The sequence below is a fragment of the Cetorhinus maximus genome, chromosome 16 (assembly GCF_964194155.1).
Source record: "Cetorhinus maximus chromosome 16, sCetMax3.hap1.1, whole genome shotgun sequence".
NCBI lineage: Eukaryota > Metazoa > Chordata > Chondrichthyes > Lamniformes > Cetorhinidae > Cetorhinus > Cetorhinus maximus.
Genome location: NC_135894.1, coordinates 86,693,256 through 86,718,235, shown reverse-complemented (window position 1 = coordinate 86,718,235; position 24,980 = coordinate 86,693,256). Strand labels below are relative to the sequence as shown.

The 24,980-nt window shown below is 44.0% G+C and overlaps 1 protein-coding gene across 1 annotated transcript; it reads right to left on the bottom strand.

Moving 5' to 3' along the window:
* Nucleotides 1–1,091: 1,091 nt before the first annotated feature.
* On the bottom strand, nucleotides 1,092–19,433 carry psmg1 (proteasome (prosome, macropain) assembly chaperone 1). Its single transcript, XM_078560291.1, has 7 exons — nucleotides 19,302–19,433; nucleotides 17,241–17,353; nucleotides 11,673–11,827; nucleotides 10,641–10,703; nucleotides 5,777–5,975; nucleotides 2,764–2,900; nucleotides 1,092–1,468 (listed from the first exon to the last, which is right to left on the bottom strand). Exons 1-7 carry the CDS (start codon nucleotides 19,406–19,408, stop codon nucleotides 1,394–1,396), a joined length of 849 nt encoding a protein of 282 aa, XP_078416417.1. The 5' UTR covers nucleotides 19,409–19,433; the 3' UTR covers nucleotides 1,092–1,393.
* Between the last annotated feature and the right edge of the window lie 5,547 nt (nucleotides 19,434–24,980).

Below are 24,980 nucleotides of genomic sequence, written 5' to 3'. Positions count from 1 at the left end.
ACCTTCCCAGTGTTCCTGGATGTCAGGCCCGAGCAGCTCATCTTTAAACTCATTCCGATAAACAGAATGTTTTTCTTCCCCCAATAATTTATATAGATTTTTCTTATCCCACCTATTTCCATTATTTTTAAACGTATTTCCATCCATTGTTTTATCTCTACCTTTTAGCCTATTTTGATCCCTTCCCCCCACCCCACCCCCACTAGGGCTATCTGTACTTTGCTTGTCCTGCTTTCTACCCTTAATGTCACCTACTAGCACATTCCTTAGATAATATCACCACCTTCAACACCTCTTTGTTCTTTTGACTATGACATCTTTTGGCAATCTCCACCTATCACTGGCCCTCTATCCAGCTCTACTTGTCCCACCCCCCCTTAAACCAACTTATATTTCACCTCTTTTCTATTTTTACTTAGTTCTGTTGAAGGGTCATTCGGACTTGAAACGTTAACTGCGTTCCTCTCGCAGACCTGCTGAGTTTTTCCAGGTATTTTTATTTTTGTTTTAGATTTCCAGCATCCGCAGTTTTTTATCTGATAAACAACCTGTTGCCTGAAACATCTTCCCTTTACTGGGGGAACCAGCAGTAAGTTTCCAATTACCTGGAAAAAGTCAGCAGGTCTGGCAGCATCGGCGGGGAAGAAAAGGGTTGACGTTTCGAGTCCTCATGACACTGAACTGTTGAAGGGTCATGAGGACTCGAAACGTCAACCCTTTTCTTCTCCGCCGATGCTGCCAGACCTGCTGACTTTTTCCAGGTAATTCTGTTTTTGTTTTGGATTTCCAGCATCCGCAGTTTTTTGTTTTTATATCTATAGTAAGTTTCCAATGTTTTATTTCTAATATCCAACAGTTTTATCTGTCACCATCAAACAACTGGCATGGGGGACAAGTGTATAATCAATTGATGATCAGTGGGAGGCTTTTTTATTTAATCAACAGCGGGTCCGAGGAGGAAAGACAAATCACAGGGAATTGTAAAGCTGAGCACTTTTAAAATTTAGGTATGTGGAAGTAACCTCTCACCTGCTCCCCCCGCCCTTGTAAATATCAGGCAAATGACCTCAACAAAGGAAAACAAAGGCATCTTTTCACTGCATATTTTAATAATTGACAGGCCTACCGGATAATGGCAGCAACATGACCAGAACTAGATTTCTGGGGCTAATGGGATTAGCTCTAGACTGGAAATAAACAAACGGTGCAACTGAGAAAAAAAATCAAGGAAGAAGTCTAACAAAATATTTAATTCAAAATGCTGTGAAACAAAACTGCCACGGTTTAATAATTTTAAGGGTAATAAAACATGACTAAATGCACGCAGCAAACACAGTATCTTTGGAAATCTCTCAACTGTTAACTTAAAAACTGTTCAGGAATTGTTACGGCCTCATGTGTACAGGTTGCTTTGGATCTTGCTCATATCGATGAGCTGTTTCAGTATTTCTGCACTTCGTGAGGTATCCTGCAAAGAAACAAAGAAACTATTCAAAAATGCTGCGAACTGCCAATGCATTTTAGTCTCAAAGGATTGCAGGGCTAGGAATGATTGTGCAGAGTGGAGGGAAGGGGGAAGGGAAATCAGATAAGGTTCCAACTCCTATCCATTGATGCTTGCTGAAAACCATATTGCAATCTATGCCACATCAAGCCCCATTTGTCCAACACTTCTGTCCTTGCTGATTAACATTGCCTCCTGCCCCCAACAGCCCAAAGCTACAAGTCTCATTCCCTGATTTAACTCCCTCATGGCTCTGTTCCTCCCTATCTGTGTGACTGGCCTTCAAAGGTACAACCTATCACACCCTGCCCCACCCCCCCACCCCCCAAGCTCTCTATTCCTCTGATTCCAGCCCTACATATGCCCCATCACTAGTGGTTGTGCCTTCATTTGCCTGGGCTGCACACTCTAAGATTCTCTGCCACCTCTCCGCCTTTATGGCATTTCCTATGCTCACCCACATCTTTAACCAAACTTGTGATCACCCCTCCCAAAGTTTGGCTCCAGATCCCCCTTTTCCCCTTACGGCTCTGTGAAGCTGTCTGGGATAGTTTTCAGTATTGGGAACGTAATATAAGTGTAAGTTGTTACATAGAAACGGTGGTGCAGAAAGAGGCCATCCGGCCCACCAGCTCCACGCTGGTGTTGATGCTCCACATGAGCCGGATGTTGTGATGGGAACCAGGACTAGGCTTGAAAGTGATTGTTTTTCAGGTGAAATAGCACGCTAAACTTCATTCTCTAGTCTCACACAGGAAGAACTCCTTAGGCAAAGGTCCGAGTAACTGCCAGCATCCACGAGGACACAGTTAGTCTTGGCAGTGGGCAGGGGGGGGGGGCCCTATTTCCCTTTGTTGAATAGTCCGTTGGAACACACTGTGTAAACTCACACACGCAGAATGATGAGCTGGCATGCCCATGGAGGGCTGCTGACTACAAACCGGTAACCCACCAACAGTCAACCCTTCTTTCTTTGTCTATTTTTTAACACCTTCAGGACTGGAGGATTTAGCAAGAGGAAAAATGGAATCAAATTCCGGCTATGAAGTTAAGTAACGAAGAGGGTTTAATTAATTATTATTTAGAAATGTATCACCAAATACACCACTGCTATAAACGTAACATGTCGTAGGTGCTATTTGATATATACACAAAGTGTCGCCTTTCAGGTTGAATGTGTAACATGTACAATTCTGCATTGCTCAGTAATACACCTCCCCTCTCACACACAAACAAATAAACAAATAAAAGGTCCTTACTTTCACAAATGAAGTCAGGCTCTTGCAGGCGAGTAGTGGTCGAAAAGCTTCTACTGTCAGAGAATCTATAGTTGTGACATCACTGTAGCAATGATAGAGCACAGCGGGTATCTGCCGAACCTGACAGTAACTCAGAACTGGAGAGGGAATCACAAGATAACTCACTGCTCAGAACAACAATTGGGCACAGCTCCTGAAGCACAACACCCCACAACTCTCCACAAGACTAAGTGGCCAGATTCAAGTCCCTTACTGATCCACGCAAACCAGAACTTTTTTAAAATCTTTTTCATGGGATGTGGGTGTCACTGGCAGCAAAGCCAGCATTTGTTGCTCACCCCTAATTACCTTTGAACTGGATGGTTTGCTCGGCCATTTCAGAGGCCAGTTAAGAATCAGCCCCACATTACTGGTGAGTCTAGAGTCACAAACAGGCCAGACTAGGTAAGGATGACAGATTTCCCTCTCTAACGGGAGTAAATGAACCTAATCAGTTAAAAAAAAAAATTGATGATAGTTGTCGTGGTCACTATTGTTGAGGCTAGCTTTATAATTCCAGGTTTGTTAATTGGATTTAAATTCCACTTGCTGCCATGGTGGGATTTGAACCCAGGTCCCCACGACATTAGCCTGGGCATCTGGATTACCAGTCCAGTGACATTACCGCGACACCATCTTCCCCACAGCATTTCTATACTCCACCCTGGTCTGAATTGAGTTGGCTGATCTCATCCAGGGCGGGGTGGGTATATCGCAATTGGCTTCAGCGCCATTCGTTGGTTGCACTCACACATGAAGAACAACCACTTGGTTGAGGTTTAACAGGAATGCTGCTGCCCCTGAAATCAAATCCTCCGAGTTATCACCCGTCATCAGAGAAAACATGAAGCAGAAAAGACCAAAATACCATGCAAGTTTAACCATCTTAAAGAAACTCAATTGCCTAGATTTCACAGGGCTAAGCCTAAAACCCACTTGCACTTAAAATTTTTTTTGCCTGGGGACATTGAGCTTTTAAATTACAACATTCAAAAGTTTTGAAAGCAAACTATTTAGAAAGTCTAAAGCTTCAGAAGTAATTGAAAAGGCATTGTATCAGGGAGCACTGTGGTATCTTTACAAAGCAAAGCTTTTTAAAATTCATGTTGGGGATGTAGAAGCATAAAGGGAGTCCATTCAGCCCATCATGCCTGTGCCGGCTCTTTAAAAGTGCTACTCAATTAGCCCCACACTTTCCCAGTAGGCCTGCAAGTTATTCCTTCTATGGGCATCATTAGCAAGGCTGGCATCTATTGCCCATCCCTAGTTACTCTTCAGCAGGTGGTGGTGGTGGTGCTCGAACAGCTGCAGTTTTTGCCATGGAAAGTGCGGTGGGATACTGGTTTAATCACTTCCTGCACTGAGCTCCTAATCTCAGCAATACTGCTTTAAGGCGCAGGAGAACTGTAAAGTCTTGGCCGGGGTGGGGGGGGGATGCATGGGCAGATCAGGCCGCTCCCAGAAACACAACGTTCCTAGCAAGAACCAAAGTGAAAGGCCTAAATTCGATTGCGAAGGGAAGGAACGATTCTCCGTAAATTAAGAATGGTGATAAAGTGGCACCGAGCTTTCAGGTTTAAAAGGATAATAGGGATTGGGAAGGTTTGGCAAGGATGACAGAAATATATCCGTGACTAACAAAAATGACTTTGGATCTGAGTACCTAAAGTTACCTTCTGACCAGTTTTAAATGTGTGCTCTTGGATTACATGTCTGGGTCTATTCAGAATGGCCTCACTGTGAAAATGATATTAAACCACCATATCTGCCAGCACTTTAATACTGCAGACAGGCACCCTAGGCTCACACCAGCAACGAGGGCAGGTTAGAGGTGAGGCACTTCCAAAAGGGAAGGTGGAATGAAAGTGAATAGGAAATGGAAGATTACAAAATAATTTTCATATAAAAAGGCTATTTGTTGCTGTATAACCATGGGCACTCAAGAGGCTATGCCAAGATAGAATTTAAGCTATCAAGTAATTGGGAGAATCAACATTTTAAACATATGAGGAGATGAGAAAAGTTCATTGAATTTTCAGTACAGAAGCAGATCATTTGACCCAGTTGATCAGTGTCAGTATTTATACACTGCACAAAACATAGGAGGAGGCCATTTAGCCCCTCAAGACTGTTCTGCCATTCAATATGACCACAGCTGGTCTACAACCTATTTTTTGTCCTAAATCCTTTGTCCCATAACCCTTAATACCTTTGGTTGATAAAAATTTATCAATCTCAGGTTTTAAAATTAACAACTGATGGAACAGCAATTGATTTTTGTGGAAGAGAGTTCCAAACTTCTAATCGTTAGGCTACACCCCTAGTCCTAGACTCACCAACCAGCGGAAATATTTTCTATCTATCTACCCTAACTGTTCTCCTCAATATCTTGAAAACTTCAATAAAATCTTTTAAATTCCAGGGAATACAGCCCTAGTTTGTGCAATCTCTCCTTGTGATTTAACCCTTGGAAGATGATCAAGGTGCAGAACTCTGGTGTGCCTCTTTGAAAGGGCAGAGGGCAGTGCTGGTAGAAGTCACCCCCTGTTGACCGTTTCACTGGTATGAGATTCAAAATAGGGGAGAAAGTCTTTGGGTGAAAATGGGTGAAAAATTAAAGGCAAGACGATCAGGAAACTGTAAAAGGGTCACTAAGTATCATGCCCCCTTGGGTCTTTATTAATTAGCCATTTTGGAAAGGTCTACTGAATAATCATTATGCCAAAGGAAGGAAAAATGCAAATGAATTCATACAAAATGGAAACATCTCGCCTGGTTCAATACAGAGAATTCCAGCTTCCAAGTCAGAAATTCTAACTCAACCCCATTTTTGTCTTGTACGCAACTCTAAGAGGTTTCAGCATCACTGGAGACTGAAGCCCTACAAATGCAATCGTCGATAAAGATACTGATATCAACTGTTAAATCATGCAACTTCCTCTCCCTCTCTTATAGAAACACCCAGAGCCCGTACCTGCCGCCGAGAGACCAGATATCACATTTGGCTGCTCTAGTAACGCACAGAGAGTCGTCTCCTGGAATGCACTGGTTTTCAAAGCTCGGAGGAAAGGCACAGAGATGTTGGAAATGGACGCGGGAGATTTATATTCAGTCACTGAGCAGCTCGATAATATGATCACCTCTAGGTTCCTTTGCTGGATATTTCCAAAAACCTGTAACGGGAAACAAACATTTCCTCCCTTTAGTCACCTGACACACAAAATAACCAACAATAAGAGTGCATTGCTCATTCTGAAATCAGTACAGTTTCCCCCACTGACACAAGTGGACTTTATTATCTTGTCCCAACTGTTAAGGGCCCCAGCTGATGTCAATACTGGGCAAGTCAGGGCCCAAAGTGAAACCTGGCTTGATAGATCCTAGCCTTTTCTTTAGAAAACATAGAGATAAGTTACTGAACAAATTCACAGGAGTCTGCTAATGAACTTTTAACACAAAGAATAAAACATTTATTAAAATAGAAAAATGAACAATTATATTACACCAGACAAAAAGGTTGGAAAGATCTCAATACAAACACAAGAAAATGATTCAAATATTCGCTATTACTTCTTCCCAGCCATATCTTTACAGACACATACAAATTTGGGAAGATTAAATAATTTATCATATCTATCTTACACTCTAACATCCAGGGTAAGTATGCAGCACATGTGAACCAACTGGTGAACTGTGGACAGACACACCACACTCCAAAGTAAATGACAGGTGCGACCAAAGCAGATTCTATGGATTTCTCAACAACCCACCCAAAGGCTTGTCATACTGTGAGCCAAACCAGTCTCACTGAAGCTCTGTCTTTCTCACGAGGATTTTCAATCTCCACATCTGAAGAACTCACCCTGGAATTCTCTCCAGAAGTCGCTCTCACTCGGACAGTTTCAACCAGGGTCCACCGCCAGGTTTTCAATCTCGCCTTCTAAGATTCCTTTCCCCGGATCACCATGTACACGCAAGCTTCATCTTCCAAGCACAATTTCAGACCTTTGGCCGTGCCAAGCCAAACACCACTGCTCCAAAGGGGCACCTTTGTCCTTACGGCCCACATCATGGTGTGACCAACCTTTGGCTGCCTTCTCGAATCTTCAGGTCTTCTCTCGAGCCCACACTGCTTCAAATCTGCTCCGCCCAGCTCTCTCTCTTTAATTCTGCTCTGCTCGTTTCTCTCAACTTTACTTAACAGGATGTGTTTCTGACCTCTGTCCTTGTCCCTTATCTGGGACTGTCTTCTTGGACATCTTTCCTGTCCCACTCCCTTGTTTGGGACCTTCTTCTTGGTTTGGGGATGTTCTCCCTGTCCCCCTCCCCAAGTCTGTGCCCTGGGACACCTTCTCTGCTGTGGTGTGCCTCTTTAGGTCACCTGACCTGCAGTTTCACACCGTTTCACTTTTCTTCTGCGCATGTGCGCAGGGTCGGTTCCCGGCTGAGGAAGGCAAAAATTGATGAGCTGCACATGTGCGGCCATCTCCAGGCCAGCGTATGCGCAATAAACATGAAAATGGAAATGACTTGAACTGCGCATGTGAGGCCACCTCCCAGCCCACACATGCACAGAAGTCCCCAGGCCCATCTGGGAACTGGAATTCCCAAACTCCGACTCTGATTTAAACTTGAGGCAAGTTTTTTTCACTTCTGATTGGCCAATCGCTCATTAATCACTTCCACCAATGAACTGACAGCTATGACTGACCAACCAGCAGTGAGAGAGCTCCGCGGGTGGGATCACGCTGAATGTAAAGGGCTTCATAATCACAGCTGATGGCACTATATTGGCAAACTGACTCATCAAGGCCACTGGATAACTGGCATGGGAAATGGAATGTCACAACTGTGTTGCCAAGGCACGGGTATTTTAGGACACCTTGCTGGGGTAAACAAAGCACAATTAGTGCCACATTTTAGTGGATCTGAGCTTTGAATTGAAATTTCCCAAAACAATTTCGCAAAAGGTCCCCACAGCTAATGGAGAGGAATCCCGCCTCACCAGTCTGAGCTAGACATGAACACTGCCTGAAATGGTGGTGAAAGCAGATTGAATAGTAACTTTCAAACAGGAAATGGAGAATATTGCAAGACTGTGGGGAAAGAGCAGAGGATTAGGGCTAATTGGATAGTCCTTTCAAAGAGCCAGCGCAAGGGCAATCAGCCAAAAGGCCTCTTTTTGTGTTGAATGATTGTCTGAGAGGACAGGCTCTAATCCACCACTCGGTTTATGTTCAGTACATCACCACAGGTTGTTTTATCGAGTTGATCAATATTTAGTGTATAGACTTAGGGGCAGATTTTCATTCTTGAATACGAAGCACAGAATTGGGAAAATTCCCTACTCCCTCAATCCAACTCGGGAGAAAGTGCCCCAGATGCTGTAATTTTCATTCCAGGTGGGTCCTGAGCTAACTGAAGTCAGTCCCACCGCGCCCGGAAAGAATTCAGAGACAGCCAGATGTCAAGTGGACTGTTTAAAAGGGGGTCTGTAAGAATAAAACAAAAAATTGGCCTCCAGCCCTCACCCCTCCACACACTCCATTCATATCAACTCATGCCATCTCATAGCCCCCATGGCCCCTCAAACCCTCCATGCCAACCTATGCCACTCTACCCACCCCACCATGGTCCTTTATACCCATAGAAATGTAGAAGCTGATTGCCAACTTAGTGCCATCTCATATCAACTCATGCTCCCCTCACCCATCACCCTTTTCCCTTACACCCACCATGCCAACTCACCCAATATCCATCATTGGTAGACCTGAGGAGCTATGGTCAGATGAAATAAAATAAAGTTCTAAGTGTCTATTACAAGCTTTATTTTTTTTTTAAAACTCTCATCCGTCAAAACCGGTCCAATACATTTAAATTCCTTCAACTACTTAATCCCTTACAAAAGCAAACATTTTATTCAAATACTTAGTCCCTTATAAAAACAAGCATATGTATTCATAGCCCCACATTAAATTTATAACCACTTGGAGCTGTCAATAAAATTGTGAACTGACAGGCATCCCACTGTGATAATGATGGGTTGTGGAATCAGTCATGCAGCACAAATCCCATAATGATAACCCTCAGACTTATGTCAACAGAGTGAAACTGAAAGTACCGTTTGTTTTTAAACTGCAGGCTATCCTTTAATTTAAAGGGCAGGAGATTTAAATTGATCCAAAGATTGTCAGTTCCACAGAGCTTATTCACTTTTTACACATATTCATGTCTACTCTTATCCACCTCAAAAGACACCTTAACTCTCCCAAAGGACAATTTACCTTTCCCAAAGGGGCACCTGGACCCATCCGAAAGGATAACCTACTTCTCCAAATAACTCTGGCAGCTTTAGACCTTTTCCTCAAAGGTCTAAAGCCTAGAAGTTGTGTTTTGCACATCCCACTAATCAAAATTGGATCTGTTTGAAGGCAGCCTCACTTTCTGTGAACCACAGATGTGCAAACTACAAGCTGCCCCTGTACTAGACACCCCACCCTGCCCCAACGGTAAAAATGGTGGCCGCTGGGTTCAGGGGCAGGACTTTGGAATCAGGGCCCCAATGCAATTTTTGCTAAGCTGGAGACCCTGTCTATCCCCGTGAAAATTAAGGCCTTTGGCTTGGTTTCATAAAGAAAACTAAACTAATGGTTCTCCAATAAGGTAATGCATTCATATACTAACATGTAGACGACTGTACTGAAAAGAGCACAGCTCATATGGGGAGGTGGTGACATTGTGGTAGTTCACTGGACTGATGTTCCAGAGTAGTCCAGGGTAATGCTCTGGGGACAGCAGATGGTAATATTTAAATTCAATAAAAATCTGGAAGATAGTGTTTTGATAAGTGCAATGAGCCAGTTCTTGCATTTGCCCTCTGACTTTCTGTATTATATTTCACAGTTCAGCAAAGCCTACAGTGATCGGCTCCAGGAGGCACTGCCAGTATCCCAAAAACCCAATTTCCTATCCCACCATAAATACACACAGCTACCTAGCACAGGCGAGATGGTTACATTTTGGCACCTCTCCTGCCACGTATATGAATTAGAAAAAAAGATCTCACAAAAGAGAGGTTTGGTTGTCACTGGGAAAATGGTGCCAGGCCTTCTACTCTGTAGAAGAAGTAGGATGTGGGCCATCATGGGATGTGGGCGTCACTGGCTAGCCCATCCCTAATTGCCCTTGTTCAGAGGGCACTGAAGAGTCAACCACATTGCTTAAGAGTCAACCACATTGCTTAAGAGTCAACCACATTGCTGTGGGTCTGGACTATATGTCAGTTGGTTTGTTTTTTTACGACAATCAGCAATGGTTTCGTGGTCATCATTAACTCCAGACTATTAACTCCAGATTTTTACTGAACTCAAATTTCACCATCTGCCATGGCGGGATTCGAATCCAAGTCCACAGAGAATTACCCCGGGTCTCTGGAATACCAGTCCAGTGACAATACCACTATGCCACAGCCTCCCCTGCACAGTGATATGGGAATGGAGTCACACACAGGCCTAGGCTGGGCAAGGATGGCAGATTTCCTTCCCAAAAGGACATTAGTGAACGAGTTGGGGTTTTATGGTAATCTGACTATTTCATAGTCACTTCATTTTAAACTGAATTCAAATTCTCAAACTGCCCTGGAGGGATGTGGACTGGATGATCAGCCCAGGTTCCTGGAATACCTCATCCAGTAAGAGTGGAAGTCAGCAGCCTACTAGCTTTTAGTTCTCCTGCACAACGGTGCGAATGACGATATAAAGCCCTTGTCTTCTGTCTACATGACTTACAAGGAAGGAGGTAACATGGCTGTAAAAACGCACCAGTAGCAGTGCTCGTACCTTTTCAGTCCACTGGAAGAGCTGATCCTCAGCCACACTGCAGCTACAATGGCAGCTCAGAATCTGCAACGATAGAAAGGTAACGCGTGACATCAAAAAGACAACATTCTCAAGGAAAGAACTTGCGCCTTTCATGACCTCAGTCAGTGAAGTATTTTTAAAGTGTAGCTACTGCTCTACTGAGAATCTTACCACATTGGCACAGATAGAAGGCCACTGACCTTGGTAATTACTGGCTTGCGAAACATAAACCCAAAAAAACGGCAACATGTACAGATAAAAAAGGAATTGATACTGATCTATTCACAGTGTTAGCCATTTTAGGACCCCATTATTCAATGAGTTTTGGGATTCTGCTGCATCTGCTAAACAGCAGCCTGCAATAGCTTCTAACTCTAACTCAAATGAGTAACTCAACCAGGCTGGGGTTACATGGAATCTTTCTATTGCTTATTACAGTCAACCTTCAATACCTCTCAGGTTTAACACTAAAGGGCTTGAAAAGACAAGTTGTGTCCATGTGGAAGGGATGTTGGCCTTGAACTGGGCTGAACACCGGTCATCGCTTTGCAGCCAGTATATGGTCCTCTGCACTGCCCAGTCCGAGAAAGAAAAACAGCCAAGACTCCCGGTGCTCCTCACTTTGTGCGAGCCCACATTTTTGGATATTGAGCAAGGATCAGATCAGATCTCGCTGTGACTGTTCCATGGTCAAATCATTGATGCCAACAGTTAAAGGTCATTCAACATAACTACCCCATTAATCCAGCTTGGGTTAGTGCCTTCAGGAGAGATAGGTGGAAGACTGAGGGAGGAAATGTTTGCTGTGTTTCTTGAGTCTGTCATCACCACTGTCAGTGCACTTGCAAATGCAACACCCGTCAGGTCAGACTGACCTTGTGAAGGGTGAATTTGATGCAAATGAGCAGGAATGAGATTCACATGCAGGAGTTTAGGCATCTCTCTTTTAAATGCACATTTTCTCAGATTGTCACATATCCAGACACATTTAATTCAATCATAGAAACAGACCATTGGATTGGATGACAGCCGGTAGAGAAGACATGACGAATCTGTAGGGAACTGTTGATTGACGGGATCTGTCCCCTTAACTCTCTCATTCCAGAATGTAGCAGCTCCAATGGTTTCCCAGCTCCCAGAGCATTGAACAAAGGAGTTCAGAAACCCTATCAAGACAAAGAGCAGAGTTTGCACGGTCAATCGCAGAATTAATTCCATCACTGCTGCACGTTGCAATAATGAGGCACAACAGGCTAAGCAAATTGGGAATTAGTGATCAGGAAGAGCTACGCTTAGGTTTTAATAAAGAGAAGTCTGGTGGGGCTAGAAAACGGAGTGAGAGGAGCAAGGAACAGACCAAGAGGAACAAGATACAGACAAAGGGGAACGAGATACAGACCAAGCGGAACGAGATACAGACCGAGAGGAGCGAGGTACAGACCGTGAGGAGCGAGGTACAGACCGAGGGGAGCGAGGTACAGACCGAGGGGAGCGAGGTACAGACCGAGGGGAGCGAGGTACAGACCGAGAGGAGCGAGGTACAGACCGAGAGGAGCGAGGTACAGACCGAGAGGAGCGAGGTACAGACCGAGAGGAGCGAGGTACAGACCGAGAGGAGCGAGGTACAGACCGAGAGGAGCGAGGTACAGACCGAGGGGAGCGAGGTACAGACCGAGGGGAGCGAGGTACAGACCGAGAGGAGCGAGGTACAGACCGAGAGGAACGAGGTACAGACCGAAAGGAGCAAGATACAGACCGAGAGGAGCAAGATACAGACCGAGAGGAGCAAGATACAGACCGAGAGGAGCAAGATACAGAACGCCTGGAGTCAAGATTTCCTTGCCCTGGAAAGAATGAAATTATGAAAAACCTCTTATGATGAGGGTCGCGTTCAGTGTAGCAAGGATGCAGCAAAAAGGAACAGCATGTGATGTGATATATTTGTTCTATTAAAACTGAAGACATGAGATGCAGAGGGTCACAGATAACAACACAGTGATCAGGCAACAGCGCAGAGATCAGGCAACAGCGCAGAGATCAGGCAACAATGCAATTATCAGGCAACAACACACTGATCAGGCAACACCACAGTGAATAGACAACGCAGTGATTAGACAGCAACGCAGTGAATAGACAGCAACGCAGTGAATAGACAACAATGCGCAGTCAGGCAACAATGCAGTTATCAGGCAGCAACGCAGTGAATAGATAACAATGCAGTGATCAGGCAATAATGCACGATCGGGCAACAATGCAGTGGTCAGGCAATGATGCACGATCGGGCAACAATGCAGTGATCAGACAACAATGCAGTGATCAGTGAACAATGCATGACTAGGCAACAACGCAGTGGTCAGGCAGCAATGCAGTGATCAGGCAACAGCGCAGTGATCAGGCAACAGTGCAGTGATCAGACACCGCATTTAATAGGCAACAATGCAGTGAATAGACAACAACACGTTGATCAGGCAACAACCCATTGATCAGACAACAATGCAGTGATCAGTGAACAATGCATGACTAGGCAACAACGCAGTGATCAGGCAGCAATGCAGTGATCAGGCAAACAGCGCAGTGATCAGGCAACAGCGCAGTGATCAGGCAACAGCGCAGTGATCAGGCAGCAACGCAGTGATCAGGCAGCAATGCAGTGATCCGATAACAATGCAGCGATCAGACAAAACGTGAAAGTGAGGGGGAGGGTTCAGTTGCATGGAAATATAAAAAATCAAAGTTTAAGGAGAGGGTAAGAGTGCAGGTTAGTGACGAGGCTGATTGTTACCAAAAAGTGAAAGGAAGGGACAGAGTGTGTGAACGGCATATTACACCAAAGAATCATATAAGAATAGGGAAAATTGACAATAGGGTAAACTTAAAGGCTTTGTATCTGAAGGCGCATTGCGTTCGGAATATAACTAATGAATTAACAGCGCAAATAGAGTTAAATAGGTCTGATTTGGTGGCAATTGCTGAGGCACGGTTACAGGGAGAACAGGTTTGAGAGTTGAATATTTAAGGGTACTCAGTGTTTTGGAAGGATAGCAGGAAGGAAAAGGAGGTGGTGTAGCTTTGTTGGTAAAGGAAGAGATCAGTGCTATAGTGAGGAATGATATAGGCACTGGAGAGCAAGATGTAGAGTCAATCAAGGGTAGAAATAAGAAATAGCAAGGGAAAGGAGTCCCTGGCGGGAGTAATTTATAGGTCCCCAAACAGTAGTTCATCAGTAGGGCACAGTATAAACCAAGAAATACTGGGAGCATGAAAGAAAGGCACGGCAATAATCATGGGTGATTTTAATATGCATATAGACTGGACTAATCAAATTGGCAAGGGTAGCCTTGAGGGAGAGTTTATAGAATGTATTAGAGATTGTTTCTTGGAGCAATATGTTGTGGAACCAACCAGAGAGCAGGCTATTCTGGTTTGGTTTTGTGTAATGAGATGGGATTAATTAATGATCTCATAGTAAAGGATCCTCTAGGGAAGAGTGATCATAGCATGCCAGAATTTCAAGTTCAGTTTGAGAGCGATAAGCTTGAGTCCCACACTAGTGTTCTGGAGTTAAACAAAGGTAACTACATAGGCATGAGGCAAGATTTGCCCTGAGTGGACTGGGCAGGAAGACTACAAGGTAGGACAGTTGATGATCAGTGGCAGATATTTAAGAAGATATTCAATTCCTCCCAAGTAAAATATATTCCAAAGAGGAAGAAAGATGGTAAGAGGGGGAAAAGACATCCATGGCTAAGCAAGGAAGTTAAAGGTAACATAAAGGCAAAAACTAAGGCATACCAAATTGCAAAGGACAGTGGCAGGCTGGAAGATTGGGAAACTTTTAAAGATCAACAAAGGGTTACTAAAAATATAATAAAAAGAGCAAAGGTAAATTATGAAAGAAAACTAGCGCAAAATATAAAAACTGATAGCAAAAGCTCCTACAAGTATATAAAAGGAGAGTAGCTAAAGTGAATGTTGGTTCCTTGGAGGATGAGACTGGGGAGTTAATAGTGGGGAATGCAGAAATAGCAGAGACACTTAATCAATATTTTGCCTCAGTTTTCACGGTGGAGGACACTAGTACCACCCCTATAGTAACAGGTAGTGCAGAGGGTATAGAGAAGGAGGAACTTAGAACAATCACCATCACTAGAGAAAAAGTACAGAGCAAACTATTTGAATTAAAGGGTGACAAGTCCCCAGGACCTGATGGCCTACATCCCAGGGTCTTAAAGGAAGTGGCAGCAGAGATAGTGGATGCATTGGCTACAATATTCCAAAATTCCCTGGATTCTGGAAAGGTTCCAGTGGATTGGAAAAATGCTAATATAATGCCCTTATTCAAAAAGGGGGGGAGGCAGAAGGTAGGAAACCATAGACCAGTTAGCTTAACGTCTGTCATTGGGAAATTGTTGGAATCTATTATTAAGGAAGTAATAATGGGGCATTTAGAAAGTCAAAATACAATCCATCAGTCAGCATGGCTTTATGAAGAGTAAATCGTGTTTAACTAACTTGCTGGAGTTCTTTGAAGATGTGACAAGCAAGGTGGATAATGGGGATCCTGTAGATGTAGCATATCTGGAATTCCAGAAGGTCTTTGATAAGGTGCCGCACAAAAGATTAATACACAAAATAAGATCACACGGAGTTAGGGGTAATACATTAGCTTGGATAGAGGATTAGCTAACCAACAGAAAGCAGAGAGTCGGGATAAATGGATCTTTTTCTGATTATCAAGCTGTAACTAGTGGGGTGCCACAGGGTTCGGTCCTTGGGCCCCAACTATTTACAATCTACATTAATGACTTGGATTCAGGGATAGAAGGTGCTATAGCTAAATTTGCAAGTGACACCAAAATAGGTGGGAAAGTAAGTTGCAATGAAGAAATAAGAAATTTACAAATGGATATAGACAGGTTAGGTGAAACGGCCAAAATATGGCAGATGAAGTTTAACGTGGATAAGTATGAGGTTATCCATTTTGGTCGGAAGAATAAAAAGGTGACTTTATTATTTAAATGGAGAGAAACTTCAGAATGCTTCAGTGCAGAGGGATCTGGGTGTCCTCGTGTATGAATCGCTGAAAGCTAGTATGCAGGTACAGCAGGTAATATGAATAATTTATTTCGAGAGGACTAGAATATAAAAGCAGGGATGTGCTGCTGAGGCTTTATAAGGCTCTGGTCAGACCACATTTAGAACATTGTGAGCAATTTTGGGCCCCGTATCTCAGGAAGGATGTGCTGGCCCTGGAGAGGGTCCAGAGGAGGTTCACGAGAATGATCCCAGGAATGAAAGGCTTAACATATTAGGAACGTTTGAGGACTCTGGGGCTATACTCGATGGAGTTTAGAAGGATGAGGGGGGATCTGATTGAAACTTACAGAATACTGAAAGGCCTGGATAGAGTGGACGTGGGGAAGATGTTTCCATTAGTAAGAGAGACTAGGACCCGAGGGCACAGCCTCAGAGTAAAGGGAAGACCTTTTAGAACAGAGATGAGGAGAAACTTCTTTAGCCAGAGAGTGGTGAATCTATGGAATTCATTGCCACAGAAGGCTGTGGAGACCAGGTCATTGAGTGTATTTAAGACCGAGGTAGGTAGGTTCTTGATTGGTATGGGGATCAAAGGTTATGGGGAGAAGGCAGGATAATGGGGTTGAGAAACTTATCAGCCATGATTGAATGGCGGAGCAGACTCGATGGGTCAAATGGCCTAATTTCTGCTCCTATGTCTTATGGAAGGCAAATGGAATTTTGGCATTTATTGCTAAAGGAATAGAGTATAAAAATAGGGAAGTGTTGTCACAACTGTACAAGGCATTGGTGAGACTGCACCTGGAATACTGTGCACAGTTTTGGTCCCCTTACTTGAGGAAGGATGTAGTTGCACTGAAGGCGGTTCAGAGGAGGTTCACTAGATTGATTCTAGAGATTGCGGGGCTTGTCTTATGAGGAGAGATTGAGCAGTTTAGGCCGATACTCGCTAGAGTTTAGAAGAATGAGAGGAGATCTAATTGAGGTGTATAAAATCCTAAAGGGGATAGACAAAGTAGACGTGGAGTGGATGTTTCCCCTTGTGGGGCATTCTAGAATGAGAGGCCATAGTTTTAGGCTAAGGGGTGGTAGATTTAAATCAGAGATGAGGAGGAATCACTTTTCTCAAAGGGTTGTGAATCTGTGGAATTCACGACCCCCGAGTGCAGTGGATGCCGGGACGCTGAATAAATTTAAGGAGGAGATAGACAGACAGATTTTTAATTAGCAACGGGTTGAAAGGTTATGGGGAGAGGGCAGGAAATTGGAGTTGAGGCTGAAATGAGATCAGCCATGATCGTATTGAGCGGGGCAGACTCGAGGGGCTGAATTGGCTACTCCTGCTCCTAGTTCTTATGTTCTTATGAAACAACGCAGTGATCAGAAAACAGCGCAGTGAGCAGACAACAGCGCAACGATCAGACAACAGCGCAGTGAGCAGACAACAGCGCAGTGAGCAGACAGGGAGACACAAGTGTGAATGACAGGCACATCCAACAATTCTCACCCAGAGAACCTTACAGCACTTCCTACTTCACTCACCTACAGCATTCTGTCCAACAGCAATTAGAAACGTGGAACATGGAAGGCTCCATTTTTCTGAGCTTCCCGGTGTTGAGGTTCTGCTCTCTGTGCTCCATTTGATAGTAATCTCTCTGATGGGGAAGAAACAATTGGAATAAAACCTCAAACTGAAGAAAACCCACACAACGCCAACTCAATGGTTCATCGAACTTCAAGATATTTTCTGAATAAATGAGAAATGACCAATGACGAGTACAGGGAAAGATTACTGGGAGTGCAATCTCAGTTTAATTTTCCTCAAATGATGAAACCTGCCCAACGCTGATTGAAAGGGCACCCTGACAATTCAGACCCCAATGCGGAGCTGACCAGAAGCCAGAAAGAAATAAAATAGCAGAATCTGGAAATCATTGCTGGGACTACACAGCGTCTGGTGCAGCACCAGAGTGGGAAAGGGTGGGATGATGTATTGCACGTGATAACTGAGTGATTCGGACAAAGGGTTACTGTCAAAACTGTTAACCTGCTCTTTCCAAATAGCAGCTGTGTATTAGCAGCACCCCCTTCTCAGGTATATCACAGTTTTTCAAACCGCTAAATTCAGGTAATACAAAACTCTTGTTCACAGAACTCCAGCCAGTTGTCCCCTCTACTCACTTACTGGCCCCATTATCAGTCCAGGATCCAATGTAGACATGAAATTGGACTCAGTCCCGGTGTCAAACCGGACTCAGTCCCGATATCAAAACTGGCTCAGTCCCAGTGTCAAACCGCAGTGAGTCCCAGTGTCAAACCAGACTCAGTAACAGTGTCAAACCACAGAGAGTCCCAGTGTCAAACCAGACTCAGTAAGTGTCAAACCGCAGTGAGTCCCAGTGTCAAACCAGACTCAGTAAGTGTCAAACCGGACTCAGTCCCAGTATCAAATCAGGATTAGTCCCAGTGCCAAACCGGATTGAGTCCCAATGTCAAACGGGAGTCGGTCCCAGAGTCAAACCAATGTCAGTCCCAGGGTCAAATTGGAGTGGGTCCCAGTGTCGAACCGGAGTCAGCCCCAGTGTCAATTCAGGATCAATCCCAGTATCAAACCTGAGTCAGTTCCGGAGTCAAACTGGAGTCAGTCCCATAATCTAACCAGGATCAGTCCCAGAGACAAACCAAGATCAGTCCCATAGATAAACTAGAGTCAGTCCCAGTGTCAAACTGGAGTCAGTCCCAGTATCAAACCTGCCTCAGTCCCAGTGTCGAATCAGTATCAGTCCCAATATCAAACTGGAGTAAACCCCAATGTCAAACTGAAGTCAGTACCAGTGTCAATTCAGGATCAGTCCAGGTGTCAAACTAGGATCAGTCCTGGTGTTCAACTGGAATTAATTTCCAGTGTCAAACCTGAGTCACTCCCGGTGCCAAACCGGAGCCGGTCCCGGTGCCGACCCGGAGTCACTCCCGGTGCCGAACCGGAGCCGGTCCCGGTGCCGACCCGGAGTCACTCCCGGTGCCGACCCGGAGTCACTCCCGGTGCCGACTCGGAGCCGGTCCCGGTGCCGACCCGGAGCCAGTCCCGACCCGGAGCCGGTCCCGGTGCCGACCCGGAGCCGGTCCCGGTGCCGACCCGGAGCCGGTCCCGACCCGGAGCCGGTCCCGGTGCCGACCCGGAGCCGGTCCCGGTGCCGACCCGGAGCCGGTCCCGGTGCCGACCCGGAGTCACTCCCGGTGCCGAACCGGAGCCGGTCCCGGTGCCGACCCGGAGTCACTCCCGGTGCCGAACCGGAGCCGGTCCCGGTGCCGACCCGGAGTCACTCCCGGTGCCGACCCGGAGCCGGTCCCGGTGCCGACCCGGAGCCGGTCCCGGTGCCGACCCGGAGCCGGTCCCGGTGCCGACCCGGAGCCGGTCCCGGTGCCGACCCGGAGCCGGTCCCGGTGCCGACCCGGAGCCGGTCCCGGTGCCGACCCGGAGCCGGTCCCGGTGCCGAACCCGCCCGGGTTTAATCCCCATTTCACTCCGAGCCGCCCGGGCTGCGGGGCCTCAGCGGCCGGATCCGGATCCGGGTCCTGGTCCTGGTCCGGCCCGGGCCTCACCTGCGGCCCTCCAATTCTCTCCGGATCTCCTGATCCTCCTCCTCCTCCTCCTCTTCATCCACCGCCCGGGAGAAAACCGGCAGAACCTCCCCGAAAAACGTGGCCATGACCAGGAGGCCCGCCCGCCGCCGCTGCACCGACTCTCCGCCACCACCAGATGGTGCTCCCTTCCGCGCTTCTGCACTGACTCATCGCTACCGCCAGAGGGCGGCCCCTCCCCTGCAGTGACTCTCTCCGACCGCCAGAGGGCGGTCCTACCATCACAGTCTAAACAACCAAAAGTTTGCAAGCAGCAGCCCTAACCAGACACTCATAGACACATGAATTGTTAAAAATTAAAGAATGAGTTAGACTACGTGAATGGGCATCAAGAGTGGCAGAAGACAAGTGGGGAGAAAATTAGAGGAAATTTTTCTTCCAGTAACTGCAAATTTATTGAAGGTGTCTGAATTTCCTTTTATAATAGCAAAGTAGGGGTTTGGCCTTTTTATTGACCATAAATTATCCTAGTCAATGCTAAATTTATAATTCAGAGCCACCTTCGAAAATAGCCATCCATGTGAACCACACGTGTAGTGCATTTCTGACGGACGAGCTGTGGATAAAGCACATGCTGTCTGACAAACTTTTAACAGTAAAATTAAACAGTTCGCGTTAATTTTAAAAGTTTATAATTAATGGATTAAAGGATGAAGGGACCAAAGGAATGGTGGCTAAATTTGCTGACGACACAAAGATAGGTAGGAAAGTAAATTGCGAAGAGGATGTAAGGAGGCTACAAAGTGATAGATAGGTTAAGTGAGTGGGCAAAGATCTAGCATCTAGAGCCTAATGTGGGCAAATGTGAAATCATTCATTTTGGCAGGAAGAGTAAAAAGGAATTTTATTATCTAAAAATGGTGAGAGATTGCAGAGCTGATATTCAGAGGGATCTGGGTGTTCTAGTGCATGAACCACAATAGGTTAGTATGCAGGTACAGCAGGTAATTAGGAAAGCTAATAGAATGTTATCATTTATTGAGAGGGGAATTGATTACAGAAGTAGGGAGGTTATGCTTCAGTTGTGCAGGGCATTGGTGAGACCACATCTGGAGTATTGTTTGCAGTACTGGTCTCCTTATTTAAAGAAAGATGTGTTAGAAGCAGTTCAGGAAATGTTTACTAAACTAGTACCAGGAATGGGCAGGTTGGCCTGTGAGGAAAGGCTGGACAGGTGAGGCTTGTATCCACTGGAATTTAGAAGAGGAAGAGACAACTCAATTGAAAGCTATTAGATCCTGAGGGGTCTTGACAGGGTGAATGTGGAGAGGATATTTCCTCTTTTGGGAGAATCTAGAACTAGGGGGGTCACTGTTTAAAAAGGGGTCACTCATTTAAGACAGAGATAAGGAGAAAGTTTTTTCTCTCAGAGGGTCATGAGTCTTTGGAACTCTCTTCCTCAAAAGGCAGTGGAAACAGAGTCTTTGAATATTTTTAAGGCAGAGCTAAATAGATTCATGTTTAACAAGGGGGTGAAAGCTTATTTGGGGGTAGGCAGGAATGTGGGTTTGAAGTTTACATTCAGATCAGCCATGATCTTATTAAATGGCAGAGCAGGGTCGAGGGGTGAAGCGGCCTACTCCTGCTCCTAATTCATATGTTCATATGGAAACACTGGGGGTGATTTTTGCTTTTCCCTGGCCCTCATGAAAGAGCGCTTCAACATCCTCATCTAATAGTGACCATTTTGGGAATAAACATGGAATTACCGTTGATTCCAAATGCTACTTAAAGTATATGCACTGTTTCATGGTCATTGCTGCTGGAACTGTGAACAGGGCCTCTGAAATGCATTAGGGGACATTTATTCTGAAAATTCGAGAAATTCACCTAAAAAAATAAGTGCTGTGCTACTCCAACTGATTGGACAACTTACAGGAGTTACCAGGAGAAAGGGAGTGCTTGGTCATGGGCATCTTCCAAGGCAGCCCCTTAGTCTGGATGACAAATGCAAGGATGTCGAATTCAGGCAGAGCAGCAGCTGCAAGAACCAGGAAGATGTGGATTCCATCCTCCTTCGGATGCAGAGCCTCCTTCAGTCACCAGGATCTCAAGTGTCACACATCCAAGAACTTGCTCCCAGTTCCTGAGCCATCCTGCACCATGCGGCTGCTTGCCAAAGCCCTCCACACCTTTACTGGAGGTGGATGCAGGGAGCCCACATATACTGCTCCACAGAAACTGCATCTAACTCTTGAGGTTTAAACCTGCAGATTCCTGGTTTAGCATGTCCATAGTGCGTTCAAATCATAATAGACATTAATTAGCCCGAAAATCGCATGCTAATTGTGGACCTTCAAATATGCATTTCCTATCAGCACGGCATCCATTTAGCAACTGTGTACAGCTTTGGCCAAAATAACTCCTTGCATGTATTTGCTACCCCAATAATTTCCTCCTGTTGACAGTTTCTCCAGCATTCACACACCATTCCTGACTCAGAAATGATATATACAAAAGTACTCTCAATGGTCCCAGAATATTTGAGGCAAAGAAAACAAGGAGAGAATTTTTGAAATGCCTTTTATTTTTAAAGAAGGTTTTTTTTTTACAGGGGAATCAGTTTTCCACATAAAACTTGGAAAATAGCATAATCACAACCACATACACTATTAATTTGTACAATATGCTATGCTGCTAATGCAAAAGTTGCAGGTTTTCCAAACTTATACATATGTACAATTTACAATAAACTGCCAGAAAAATGACAAAAATAAACTGCCAATGTTTTTCCTTGCATATCAAAGAAAACTGAAGTCTGCCATTTTGGCAAACACCTCTCCCTGAATAATTTGATTCTTCAGTTTGTACATATAAACGGTCCTGAGATCAAATAGAAACAATTTGGCAAAAGCAACGGCCCAGGAAAAGGAATAAACACATTCTCAATTTTTAAATTGGAGGCTGTAAAATTCTGAACTCTACAACGAATCTGTACTTGCAAAATTATTTATACAATTTCAACCTATTTGTTCCTCATTACTCCCTCCCCAACACATGCCAGTTTTGCCTTCAGTCACAAATGAGAGGTGGTCTGATCCTTGGACTGGTACATAATTGCTGTTGTTGCTGCTGCTCCTTTTCAGTATAATAGAAGGGTATTCCCCTGCAGACATGGTTAATGTTCTGCTGTTTTTCTTTTATGCTTCTCTCCAAGATCAAACACCATTAAGTGTCACACTTAGAGGCTCAACCAATAACTTATTCATAAACTTGCCCACTAAGAGAATTTAGAGGCAGATCAGGCCTCAGGCACTCCAATTTGGCAATGCAGCACCATACTTCTGAAATTATGGGAATGCTGCTTTCCTCCCCAAATAAAACTTCTAAATGCCATAATCACATCATCTGGAACATTGCTGCTGTATCACACACATGCATAGGTTAACAACCTCCAGGATTAGGAACCTGTGGAAGTATCAACCATTAGGTTGCAGAGTACTCAACACAGTAAAGCATGGCACATCATCCAAAACCAATAATTTTATTTACCAGCTTGTATTAACTCAAAATCAATTGATGTTTTATTTTTATAGTACTTCATTTTTCATAGTGTTACAAAATTGTTTCCTTTTTCCAATACTGTACTCGTAATTGGAAACCCAAATGCATAGTCATTTATACTGTTACTTCCAAAGCGTTACTAAGTTGCTTATCAAGCTAACAACTATGAAACATTTCATTGATAATGTCAAGTATGTAAATGAAATTTTGCTCCGTTGAATTTTTCTTCTGCTTTCTCAACTGTCCTCCAAATTGTTATTTGAAAGAATTCTGAGCTTAAACTAAAGACTGTATTACAATTCAGCTGGATATGAAGTATTTGGGGAAATTACTTTTAAGATTAAGGTTAAGTCCATTCCTAAAATGATATTGTTTTATAACTTGTCTTGCAGTCAAATGAAGTGCCTGCCTTAACACTCCTGCCAACAGAACGTTTGATGTGAATGCATTTTTAAATATAAAAAAGAAAAAGAAATGCTGCAAATGTACAACAGGTACGCAGGATAAGGAAAGATTGATGATTTGGGTGGCAGTCTTTGGAAAGTCAGTCTCGCCTGAAAAATAAGCCTCTTTATAAAAGAGGTAGGATATCCAAATCAACTGTATATAGTTTATACAATGCAAACTGTAAGTGGGAATCACTGTTATTGCTATTACCCTTTACTCCATCATGCTTCGGGAAACAAAACTCGAGTCAAGCAATACATCCTGAAAATTAATTCACTGCAACTATTTCATTGGCTGACAAGTGCAAACACTTGGTACAGTAGTTTAAAATGACATTGTCTGGGCGAGTGCATTTTCATTATATTACGTTCACAAAAAAAATCCTAAAAAGAGAATGCTGATAATTCATAGTCAGAAAAACAGATCTAATTTTGTCACCACAAGTTACCTTGAACATTTCCCCTCATTAAATAGTAAAAAGGCAGCCTGTGTGAGTGCAACAATTGTCTTTGAATCAAAGAAGAATTTTGACTGTACAACAGAATGGTACCTAATTGCTTTTATTACAAATTACAAGTTTAATTCTTGTGCTGTTAGCTGATGAGTAAGAGAAGAGGGTACTACGCAAATACAACTGGTCACATACAAATGGTCAGAGTTCTGATTCAAGGTTGCAATCCATCTTTTCCCAAATTGTCTATGAAAATAAGGTTTGGGAACAGCCACAGTGCCTCCATTTGGCCAGGTTTCTACACTAGCTGCCCAGGTACATATGTGAACAACAGTTTATTGCAGTGAGTGGGAATGTTATTACAAAGCGAGTCTTCAGGATCAATCTTGGCTCTGCTCATTTCTGTAAAATACCCTGCTGATACTCAAAACTAAGGCTAACAATTAGTGCAGGATGCCCAAGAAGCACTGGAACTATACCTTGCAAAAACCAGCACTTTAATACCTGGATGCTATCGCGATTTTGCTATAGATGTTAACTTATGTTTGACATGAACTGCAGCGTTAAACTTTTAAAAGATACACCGTGCTTTGGGGGATGTCAGGTCCTAATGTTTCCTGTTAAATGTTTTTTTCAGCAATAGACTGATCCTAAATGATGTAATGTGGTTGGATTTTGCTTTTACAAACTATGCATTTTAACTGGCAGTGGTAATGTTAGAATAAATCCAACTGTTTATATGACCAGTTTTCACATGCAATACAAAATTAGAAATGGTAGGCCAGTCACAGCACACTAGTTTGGTTACGGAATTATGGAATGGTAGTGTTGTGAAGTGTAGGAAGGCAATGTTAGCCAATGCTGTTCTTGTGCAGCTCCTAGGTATGAGAGTGTCGTAGGAGTAGGTTATCTGTCAATACACAGTTAGAAATAGTGTACCATGGTCTAAAATGAAAATTATGTTACAAATAACCGGGTTGGGGAGGAGTCACACAATGGAATTTAAAATCCAACAAGATTAACTTGCAGCTAGTGCCATGCACAAATTTACTGAACATTATATGCAAGCATTGTGCTGCTCATCTAATTATTGGAAATGAAGATAAAGTAAAATCATGTTAATAAATTTAATCAAAGGTAAATTATATGCTTCATGATCCAAGGAATTACTAGTAGAAATATGCAATATGAACTTGGTTGATGACTGAGGTATGTGAAGGCTAATTCAGAGATTCAGT